Source organism: Mizuhopecten yessoensis, unplaced genomic scaffold (assembly GCF_002113885.1).
Source record: "Mizuhopecten yessoensis strain PY_sf001 unplaced genomic scaffold, ASM211388v2 scaffold10905, whole genome shotgun sequence".
NCBI classification, from domain to species: domain Eukaryota; kingdom Metazoa; phylum Mollusca; class Bivalvia; order Pectinida; family Pectinidae; genus Mizuhopecten; species Mizuhopecten yessoensis.
The window spans coordinates 358406-370454 of NW_018408780.1; the positions used below are offsets into that span (position 1 = coordinate 358406).

The 12049-nt window shown below is 37.5% G+C and overlaps 1 protein-coding gene across 2 annotated transcripts in view; it reads left to right on the forward strand.

Annotated features, from left to right (window-relative positions):
* LOC110463424 (low-density lipoprotein receptor-related protein 4-like) overlaps positions 1–12049 on the forward strand; it is a 118731-nt gene that overhangs the window by 81376 nt on the left and 25306 nt on the right. Inside the window, exons 6-17 of one of the 2 annotated variants that reach the window (XM_021518012.1) lie at positions 279–419; positions 2568–2693; positions 3299–3412; positions 3573–3704; positions 4316–4429; positions 5031–5282; positions 6240–6470; positions 6659–6815; positions 7150–7367; positions 9017–9193; positions 9457–9582; positions 11210–11418. In XM_021518012.1, coding sequence (XP_021373687.1) covers positions 279–419; positions 2568–2693; positions 3299–3412; positions 3573–3704; positions 4316–4429; positions 5031–5282; positions 6240–6470; positions 6659–6815; positions 7150–7367; positions 9017–9193; positions 9457–9582; positions 11210–11418 — 1997 coding nt within the window. The remainder of the gene's footprint in view (positions 1–278; positions 420–2567; positions 2694–3298; positions 3413–3572; positions 3705–4315; positions 4430–5030; positions 5283–6239; positions 6471–6658; positions 6816–7149; positions 7368–9016; positions 9194–9456; positions 9583–11209; positions 11419–12049) is intronic. The other variant, XM_021518013.1, reaches the window with a different exon arrangement.

Sequence of the window (12049 nt, forward strand, 5' to 3'; positions counted from 1 at the left end):
GTGTTTCTTAACAAAAAAATTGACTGCTTATTTAAATTTCAAATTTGAATTGAAAAGAAATCAAAGATTTGATGGATAATTAAGATCAAATGAATAATTAATTTGAAATAATAGAACATATTAATTGATATTTGCCGTAATCTCTCAAAAAGATCTCTTCCAAAAAAATATGGTTCTTATAAAGAAAACTTGGCCTGTTCTACTGTGAGTTATTATCTGTAAATTGCATTGCAATATGAAATGAATTGATTTAGAGTTTTGGTGGGAATGTTGTACAGATAGAGAGAAGTTGTTCTGTGGGAAGGACGAGTTCAAGTGTCTACATTCCTTTACCTGTATCCCAAAACGGAAAAAATGTGACCTAAACAATGACTGCGGAAACTGGGAGGACGAGGCTGACTGTGGTAAGTTGGCTTGTGGTAAGTGTATAGGTCAAGATAATAAAGATTATAATGCTGGCTTGTGGTAAGTGTAAAGGTCCGAGTCACACAGATTATATTGCTGGCTTGTGGTACGTGTAAAGGTCAGGGTCACACAGATTATAATGCTGGCTTGTAGTAAGAATAAAGGTCAGGGTCATAAAGATTATAATGCTGGCTTGTGGTAAGTGTAAAGGTCAGGGTCACAAAGATTATAATGCTGGCTTGAGGTAAGTACAAAGGTCAGAGTCACAAATATCTTAATGTTGGCTTGTGGTAAGTACAAAGGTCAGGGTCACAAAGATCATAATGCTGGCTCGTGGTTCGTGTAAAGGTCAGGGTCACAAGGATCATAATGCTGGCTTGTTTTAAGTACAAAGGTCAGGGTGACAAAGATCATAATGCTGGCTTGTGGTAAGTTTAAAGGTCAGGGTCACAAAGATTATATTGCTGGCTTGTGGTAAGTGCTAGCTCTAGATTTATAGAGTAATACTGTTTTCAATCCTTCTAATGCCCAACATGTTGTGGGGTACATATATGATGTATGTGGTTTTATAAACTTTAGAGTTACCAAGGTGTTATCTGGGTAACATATTCTGTCTTGAGTACATTTAAAAGCTTATTCAATTATCAATAAGTGACCGAATTCATTTTAACATTAATAAAAAGTACATTTTACAGTTTTCTGAATTTGGAACTCTTTGAATGGAGATATATGTAGATATATGTCCCAGTAAGGTTACATATATCCTTAACCCTGCGAAGGATAATTGGTACACTTATACTGCTATATGTAGGCTACCTCCTACATGTAGGTAGTAGATATTACTCATGTGCACAAAAAGTGTGATAACAATTTTTGCACCAGTTTTGTGATTTTCGTTTATTCATGTGTCAATATTATTTCATTCCATGTTATAGAATTTCTTAAAAGGTTTGTAATCACATTACCAAGAGCCATATATCTCAATTCCAATACTGGGATGTACAATAGTAATGTCCTATTAACGGGAAACCAGCGAGCAGCAATATATTGCTTCTGCCAGAAGTCTCCTGGTGGTAGGACATTTTTGATAGAAAACTATTCCTTTTTCTTTTGTGATTGAAACTGTTCTGTCATTTAATTGCCCTATTTAAATAAATTGAATTTTACAAATTTAAAGCATTTGATAGATGTGACTGTCATTTCTGAAATCATAGTCTTAGTTTAAAAATCAATAATGGAATATTGGAATAAAGAAAACCATGCATCTGAATAGCAGGCCATATGTTATTGACTTTTTGAGTAAGTACTCTTGTCTAATCAATCTAACTACACACAGAGGTTGTTTTTGTCTAAAAAAATGTTCTTCTTTAAAGTTCTAAAATTTTATAATAGAAATTCACTAATGTGAATTAGGATAATATGATTGATACATTTTACAAAACAGTTAATTATAGATGCTAGCTATAGACACAATGATAAAGGTGTATGTTAGTGTATGTTTCAATTTGAAGATTATTTAATACATTCTTTGTGTAATATTTTACACAATTTTTTACCAAATTTTGGCTCTATTCCCTGTGAGACTGAAAACTCATTTTGCAAATGTGATGGATTTGATCAACCGTCAACATCGACAATTCAAATTGACATGTTTAAAGCACAAATAGTCTGAATCATGTGTCCTCTTTTAGCAGTTGTTCCATGCAAAGTCTTGTCCCCTGAATCTGGAAACAGAATGTACTCCCTACACGTTGATGGCAATCGGTCAAACAAGGACCAAATTACTAGATCAGAAACTCATAATATGGCTTAAAAAGGCATCAAGCTCAAAACTATTTTAATGCTATTGTGATTAAGATTTACGCTTCTTCACCTCACCTTCCATCTCCTTCACATTTCCTAAAGAGTTCCGCTACAGAATGGTAGTTGGTATGTGGTAAATAAACTGAAGACACATTTAAAATATATAAAAGATATCAATTACTCAGTCCCAATTAAAACTATGGTAAATAAACGTTTTTAAGGGAGATAACTCCTACCATGATATGTCACATAAAATGACATTGTGTAATGTGGCATACAACCTTAACTCTATCCTGATAGTCGTTTCTGTTTGAAACCAGATAAATGAGGTAGTTGATTGTAAAATTGTTTTGTTTCAGCCCTGTTTTCTGAGTGTAAAGATGGAGAGTTCCGCTGTAACGACACGATGTGTATTAACCAAGAATGGCGATGTGATGGCGATATAGACTGTGATGATCGCTCAGACGAGGATAACTGTAGCCTTTGTATGTACCGGTATACACAGGATTTCTTGGGTGTTGGAGTTTCTACCTTCATTTATTTTGGAAAATTGACATTTCAGAAAAATATTTTTTTCAAATTTTGTGTTTGTTCTTTAAAATGTAGGATTTCAAAAAAAGGAAAATTTTCCATTTGTTAAAATGAATCTTTCTAGGAAAAACAAGGAAGAAAATTATGTTTTACACTTGAATTTGTTTTCTTTATAATAAAATTAGGAATATAATCCATAAAAATAATATTGGGAATTGGGCTCAATCTGACCCTGAAATCGGAAATTGCAACTTTACCCATTCTTGAGAAAATGTTTATAGAAATTTAAAAAAAAAAAAATTTAAACATTCCCCTCCATCTAAATGTGGACAGGAAAACTAACTGTGTTGAATGACTTTTTACATATATTTACAATTTTACTGGAAATTTAAAAAAAAAATGATCTAGATAAAAAATATAAGTCAAAGTGTCATGATCATGGATGCATCATAAGAGACAATGAAATATTTTCCCAATGGAAAAGCTACAGGTACCTTTGAACACAAGGAATACATATCACTGTCACTTGATTTTATATAAAGTCTGTTTCTCCTTTCAGCCACAGTGTGTGAGACAGATGAGTTTCGCTGTGACACAGGGTTGTGTATACAGAAAAGATTCCACTGTGACGGAAACTATGACTGTCCAGACAACAGTGATGAGCGGGGCTGTGGTAATGGAGCTTTTCTTTTAAAACTTTTCATTGGTCCATATTTTTGTAATTATATAAAATATAATATCTTACTTGCATGTTTTTTGGTGCAAATTGAAATTATTATAGTGAACAGGAGGAGAATCCTTGGTCTATATTTGAGGATCTGTCTTATTTACAGCCAACAGTAAGGAGTGTGGGAAGAAGCAGTTCCAGTGTATGAACCATGACTGTATAGCTGACAAGCTGGTATGTAACGGCGTCGACGACTGTAACGACAACTCCGATGAACGCAACTGTAACGATGGGCACAGTGAGTAACAGAATCTTGTATGCCTAAGATCAGACGTGTCGTGATATCTTATTGTACAATACATATCATACCATCAGGTATCATTATTCCATGGTATCTTTTACAGTGTTTTCTTTTCAGCCAATCGGCATATAGTAAAATGTTTTTCTCAGCAACTTATATATTAGTTTAAATTGAAGGGTGAAACATTACATGGAGCTTTGAGTGTATTTCATCAATGTAAGCAACACTATTTTCAGTCGTGACAGGGTGATTTTTTTTTGCGCTGTGTATAATTAGCTATATTTTAGATCAACTCATTGATGGTCTCAGCCTGTATTATACTGACAGTGGGTCTTGGTTAGACGTCAATAGTGTTGTTTTCTGTTTCGTTGAACACTAGGTACATGAATATGTTATAAATAAATCAGCACATTAGTTCAGTACAGTACAGCTGAAATAATGGGAATTTTGAGGAACAGTATCTTGAATGTTTGACTGGCAACAGGCAACACATGTTTAAATGATGGGTTGTAAAGGATTTAGTCCAAAACCTTTCGACAACATAGATTTTCATTTACTGCAGTAAAAGACACTAAAGAATTTTAAAACTTTGTGTTTTCTTTTTGCAGCGGGTGATTGTGGGATGGCACAATTTTTATGTAAAAATAAGAATTGTATTGGAAGCAAGAAAGTGTGTAACTTTATCAATGACTGTGGTGATAACTCGGATGAGGAGGACTGTGGTGAGTTAGTGACCTTCATCACGGTCGTGTGGAGCACTACAACTCTTGTCTAGAGTTAAGGTTTATCAACATTCATTAGTTGAATGACATGTTTGGATAAAATTAAAATCATCAATATTTTAAAAAAATATTGAATTTAAAAACAAAACTTGCATGTCCTGGAATTCCAAAATGATCACACAAGTGTTTAATATCTGTCAATTTACATTTTCTTTGATCTTTTATAAAAAAAAGTCTTCAGATTTTGATAGATTGACTCCAAATTATTATTCAGGAAAGGTAGTTTACATGTTTTTGGAGTGTATTCTCTTGAAAAGAATTTTCACTTTCAATTTCAAACTTTTCCATTCATCTATATGTTCATATCACCCTTGAAAAGCACCAAATATCAAGGGATATCTTTGGAATGCATCAATATTTTCGCACTCCCTGTGAGGGTGTGCAAATAATACGTCTGTTCTAAGCAGATACAAATATAATATTATTAGTCGGAGAAAAGCAAGAAAATTAGCAAATTTGAACTAAAAGAAAATAACATTTATGCAGTGTATATCTACCTACATGTAAAAAGGTATTTACCCGATTTCCATATTTTACCCAGAATTCCCTGGAGACTGTCATGTGAACAACGGTGATTGCGAGCAGTTCTGCATAAGTACCACTAAAGGACCACACTGTTCCTGTAAGCTAGGTTTCCAGCTGAAGGAGGACCGCCACACCTGTGAGGACTTAAACGAATGTAGCTGGGAGGGTACCTGTAGCCAGATCTGTCAGAACCAGCCGGGCTCCTACACCTGTCAGTGTGTGGAGGGGTACAAACTCAAACCAGACAAACGTGGCTGTAAGGCTAGAGGTGAGATGGTATACACCTACAGATAGTGGGGAGACAATGATAATATCAATCAATGACTTGTAATTGATCATTAGACATGGGGATTCTGATAAATGATTTCATTTTGATAGAAACAATAAACCATACATAAGCAGAAGACAAGAAAAGCATACATGGTCTTATAGAAGCATGCACTGAATAGTTAGTAAAACATTCAGATTCTAATAAATGAGCACACACAATATTTTTGTTATTACATCTTACTGGCACCTTCAAGTCTACTTATACTAGAGAGTACAGGTTGAAATATGAGCTGAGCAGTAAGATATTATCAGGATACAAAATTGTCTACAACACAGCATAACATAGCAGTGGTTATAGTCTATACATGCAGTTGCAAAGATCAAGGACATTAACTCATTCACCCCTGAAGTCACATTTAAACTCTTCCAATTCAAAGGTTGGAATAGTCCATGATGAAATTTCAGGGGTGAATGAGTTAAGTTGGTTATCATTCCTCATATAATTGAAAAAATTGCATCACTACTTCAAACCGTTGTTCAACTGATGATCGTTTCTGAAATTCTAACCAAAATCAAATTACTAGTTACACATATTTTTATATTCTCTATATATGGGGAAATGTTCGCCTAGTAAAATGTTCACCCTTTGACAGTAAAATCCCTGTTCACCCAGTATTAAATTTGCCCTTCACATTTAATCACTTTGTATATTATGTTGTTTACAAATGATCACTGTTATGATAAATTGCCCTCATTACAAAGGATAAAAAGGTGACAAATTAAAGCACGGAGAGAATTTCCCAGTATACATTTTACGTGATGGTTGGCCCAAGGAATGTTTGTTTGTTTGAGTGGTTTTACATCCGCTTCACTACCGAGTAGTTCGGTTATCCAGCAGATGAAATGCAGGGAGGCAACCTACCACCGTTACCTGTATTATTTTTTACCGTTACAGGTGGAAAAGCATACCTGATATTTGCTAACCGTGTAGACATACGCAAGCTGTTGCCAGACCAGTCGGAATTTGACTCCATCTTAGAAGGCCTGCCTAATGCCATTGCTCTAGACTTCCATCATGAGAAAGGCCTTGTCTTCTGGTCTGATATTGCCCTGGATAAGATCAAACGAGCTTACATCAACGGCAGTCAGATCCGTGATGTGGTCAAATACGGGTTGGAGAGTCCGGGTGAGTTTTCCTGTAGTCTTCTTCATCATAGTGCTGAAAATAATTATAAAGAACATTTTTCGTTATTTGTTAATGGCAATATGACATGACTATTGCATCTAAATGCATTTATATAAAAAAGGGGGGAATTTTGTGTACCATAGACCTCGAATGACTGAAACTCTTACTGACCTGTATTTGTGTTAAAGGAGGGATCGCAGTGGACTGGGAACATAATCTCCTGTTCTGGGCAGACTCAGGAACATCCACTATTGAGGTCACTGATTTGGAGGGCAAATACCGGAAGGTCCTTATCTGGAACCAAATGGAAAAACCACGAGCCATTGTAGTCCATCCTGGTCAGGGGTAAGTTTGATCTCATGAGACATCACAGTTAAGGGTAATTTTTACTCCATGGGCCATTGTCGTCCAGATTTAATTCCGTCAGAGTAGGTGCAGGTGCATATGTGTGTTTTATAAACAGTTTGTAGTAAATAGAATTGCATATATTATATATATTATAACTAGATACTAGTTGTTTTTTTGCCATGTTGAAAATCCTTTTTTATTAATATCTTCAACGCTAAGTCAGCAATGTACATCATTTTCGATAAACAGAATATCTTAACATTTTGCTTTGAAATCTCCTGTAAATCTTCAAAACAAAATCAATATTTTGTGATTGATTTTGTGACTGTAGGTCAATATTTTGGACAGACTGGGGAAGTGTTCCTAAGATAGAGCGTGGAAACATGGATGGGTCTGAGCGAATGGTATTAGCGAATACATCACTGTTTTGGCCCAATGGTCTAACGCTCGACTATGCCACAGACAAGCTCTACTGGGCGGATGCCAAACACCATGTCATAGAATGCTCAGACCTCTTCGGCAAGAACAGACGCACTGTTATAAGCAGAGGTAAAACATTATCAACAAAGAATATTAATGATAAAGAGGTAAATGAAGGAATAAACAAATCATTAGCTTCATAATTCATAATTTTTATTCTTTATGCTGAATTTGCAAAGCCCAATATAAAATTGACAGGTCTGCCCCATCCCTTTGCCCTGACATGGTTTGAAGATGAACCGTGTATGTTTATTTACAGGTCTGCCCCATCCCTTTGCCCTGACGTTGTTTGAAGATGAACTGTGTGTTTATTTACAGGTCTGCCCCATCCCTTTGCCCTGACGTTGTTTGAAGATGAACTGTGTGTTTATTTAGAGGTCTGCCCCACCCCTTTGCCCTGACGTTGTTTGATGATGAGCGGTGTATGATGTTTATTAACAGGTCTGCCCCATCCCTTTGCCCTGACGTTGTTTGAAGATGAACTGTGTGTTTATTTACAGGTCTGCCCCACCCCTTTGCCCTGACGTTGTTTGAGGATGAGCTGTGTATGTTTATTAACAGGTCTGCCCCATCCCTTTGGCCTGACATTGTTTGAGGATAAGCTGTGTATGTTTATTAACAGGTCTGCCCCATCCCTTTGGCCTGACGTTGTTTGAGGATGAGCTGTGTATGTTTATTAACAGGTCTGCCCCACCCCTTTGCCCTGACGTTGTTTGATGATGAGCTGTGTATGTTTATTAACAGGTCTGCCCCACCCCTTTGCCCTGACGTTGTTTGAGGATGAGCTGTGTATGTTTATTAACAGGTCTGCCCCATCCCTTTGCCCTGACGTTGTTTGATGATGAGCGGTGTATGTTTATTAACAGGTCTGCCCCATCCCTTTGCCCTGACGTTGTTTGATGATGAGCGGTGTATGTTTATTAACAGGTCTGCCCCATCCCTTTGCCCTGACGTTGTTTGATGATGAGCGGTGTATGTTTATTAACAGGTCTGCCCCATCCCTTTGCCCTGACGTTGTTTGATGATGAGCGGTGTATGTTTATTAACAGGTCTGCCCCATCCCTTTGCCCTGACGTTGTTTGATGATGAGCGGTGTATGTTTATTAACAGGTCTGCCCCATCCCTTTGCCCTGACGTTGTTTGATGATGAGCGGTGTATGTTTATTAACAGGTCTGCCCCATCCCTTTGCCCTGACGTTGTTTGATGATGAGCGGTGTATGTTTATTAACAGGTCTGCCCCATCCCTTTGCCCTGACGTTGTTTGATGATGAGCGGTGTATGTTTATTAACAGGTCTGCCCCATCCCTTTGCCCTGACGTTGTTTGATGATGAGCGGTGTATGTTTATTAACAGGTCTGCCCCATCCCTTTGCCCTGACGTTGTTTGATGATGAGCGGTGTATGTTTATTAACAGGTCTGCCCCATCCCTTTGCCCTGACATTGTTTGAGGATGAACTGTGTATGTTTATTAACAGGTCTGCCCCATCCCTTTGCCCTGACATTGTTTGAGGATGAGCTGTGTATGTTTATTAACAGGTCTGCCCCAACCCTTTGCCCTGACGTTGTTTGAAGATAAACTGTGTGTTTATTTACAGGTCTGCCCCACCCCTTTGCCCTGACGTTGTTTGAGGATAAACTGTGTATGTTTATTAACAGGTCTGCCCCATCCCTTTGCCCTGACGTTGTTTGATGATGAACTGTGTATGTTTATTAACAGGTCTGCCCCATCCCTTTGCCCTGACATTGTTTGAGGATGAGCTGTACTGGACTGACTGGCATACCAAGAGTATCAATAAGGCAAACAAGTTCACTGGCAACGATGTGGAAACAATCCGCAATCGTCTCCACTTCCCGATGGACATCCACACCTTCCATCCACAGAGACAACCTATGTGTAAGTATAACATAATGTGGGTACAGACTATACGGTACGATTTCCTTTTGTCATTTCTTATCATATTAGTTTTCCAGGGAAAAGAGTATTCAGACAGCGGTCCTGGGTTAAAATGATTTTAACTGAAAAAATGATAAAATAAAGACTGGAGAAAACAAAATGAATATGAGGTTTATCTGGGAATCAGAACCTAGAACTGACTGTCAATTTTAACGTTTCATAGAAATAATTTTTTATATGGATATTAATGTTGTGTTTTGCAGTTGAGAACCACTGTGGAAGAAACAATGGTGGATGTAGTCATCTGTGTCTGCCCAACCGCCAGGATTACTCCTGTTCCTGTCCTACCGGTCAACACCTGTCCAAGGACAGACACACCTGTATACAGTGTAGGTATAGCACGCCTGTCCAAGGACAGACACACCTGTATACAGTGTAGGTATAGCACACCTGTCCTTGTATACAGTGTAGTTATAGCATACCTGTCCAAGGACAGACACACCTGTATACAGTGTAGGTATAGCACACCTATCCAAGGACAGACACACCTGTATACAGTGTAGGGATAGCACACCTGTCCTTGTATACAGTGTAGGTATATCACACCTGTCCAAGGACAGACACCCCTGTATACAGTGTAGGTATATCACACCTGTCCAAGGACAGTCACACCTGTATACAGTGTAGGTATATCACCCCTGTCCTTGTATACAGTGTAGGTATATCACACCTGTCCAAGGACAGACATACCTGTATACAGTGTAGGTATAGCACACCTATCCAAGGACAGACACACCTGTATACAGTGTAGGTATAGCACGCCTGCCCAAGGACAGACACACCTGTATACAGTGTAGGTAAAGCACACCTATCCAAGGACAGGCACACCTGTATAAAGTATAGGTATATCACACCTGTTCAAGGACAGGCACACCTGTATACAGTGTAGGTATAGCACACCTATCCAAGGATGGACACACCTGTATACAGTATAGGTATATCACACCTGTTCAAGGACAGGCACACCTGTATACAGTGCAGGTATATCACACCTGTCCAAATCTGTAAATATCAAACTTCCACTGTTGAAATTCCAAGGAAATATTGACAATGCAATCTTAATCTGACCTATATGTTCCTATTGAGTTTAGTTTTAAGAGGTTTCTAAATGTATTTCTTCTGTCTCTAATTAGAGCTTCTTCCTGCGAATTATGTGAGTTTCTACCTGTGTATTATGTGAGTTTCTACCTGTGTATTATGTGAATTTCTACCTGTGTATTATGTGAGTTTCTACCTGTGTATTATGTGAATTTCTACCTGTGTATTATGTGAATTTCTGCCTGTGTATTATGTGAGTTTCTACCTGTGAATTATTTGAGTTTCTACCTGTGTATTATGTGAATTTCTACCAGCGAATTATATGAGTTTCTACCTGTGTAATATGTGAGTTTCTACCTGTGTATTATGTGAATTTCTACCTGTGTATTATGTGAGTTTCTACCTGTGTATTATGTGAGTTTCTACCTGTGAATTATGTGAATTTCTACCTGCAAATTATGTGAGTTTCTACCTGTGTAATATGTGAGTTTCTACCTGTGTATTATGTGAATTTCTACCAGCGAATTATGTGAGTTTCTACCTGTGTAATATGTGAGTTTCTACCTGTGTATTATGTGAATTTCTACCTGTGTATTATGTGAGTTTCTACCTGTGAATTATGTGAATTTCTACCTTCAAATTATGTGAGTTTCTACCTGTGTAATATGTGAGTTTATACCTGTGTATTATGTGAATTTCTACCTGTGTATTATGTGAGTGTCTACCTGTGTATTATGTGAGTTTCTACCTGCGAATTATGTGAGTTTCTTCCTGTGTATTATGTGAGTTTCTACCTGTGTATTATGTGAGTTTCTTCCTGTGTATTATGTGAATTTCTACCTGCGTATTATGTGAATTTCCACCTGAATGACAAGTAAGTTTCTTCCTATGTTACATGTAGTCTTGTTTACTTTTCAGCCATGGAGAATTTCCTAGTGTTCTCAACGAGGTCAGACCTCCGGCGCATCAGCATGGACACACCAGACAAGACTGACGTGGTCATCCCACTGGTGAACGTGGTCAGTGCAGTAGGGGTGGACTTTGATGCTTCCCTAGATATGATATACTGGACAGACACCGGAACTGACACCATCAGCAGGGCTCACTGGGACGGATCCCAGGAAGAGGTAAGTCTGTGAAAGTCTGTTGATTGGTCCAGTGCACATGGTTGCAGAAAGTCAGCTGTGTTCGATTCCCACTCAGAGAACAGGACTGTCAGAGGTGTGCCCAGCACAATAACGAGACAATCTAGGCTCATGTCCAGAAAAGTGAATATTTAGATATGTATATGTTATATCTCAATGCAAGTACATATGTACCTTTGTGAAAATAAAAAAAAACAAGAGAATATTATACATTGTACAGAGATTCTTACTCTTTCAGTTACTAAATTGATATTCCCTCTGTAACAGCACTGCTACAGTTGTAAATATTGTCCAAGAGAGTGTGAAATCAGGATTAGTCCCATAGCTCCAGTCCATTACAGATTCTGAAAGTAGATGTTCAGATTAACTCCAGTCTATGATAAATGTTGTCCAGCTTAGATAAATGTTTTCAAGCTGTGTAACCATCACTGGTGGACCCTTACCGTGTATTTTTTTCATTTTTTCGTTTAATTTTCAAAAATCGTTTAGTTGTTCTCTTTTTGTGTGTATTTTTTGGATTATAGTTTATATTTGACGAGTCACCGTTTATTGTTTAAACCGACGTTTATTCTTCGCAGACTTGTGTTTAGTTTTGAGTATAACAGTTTGTTTT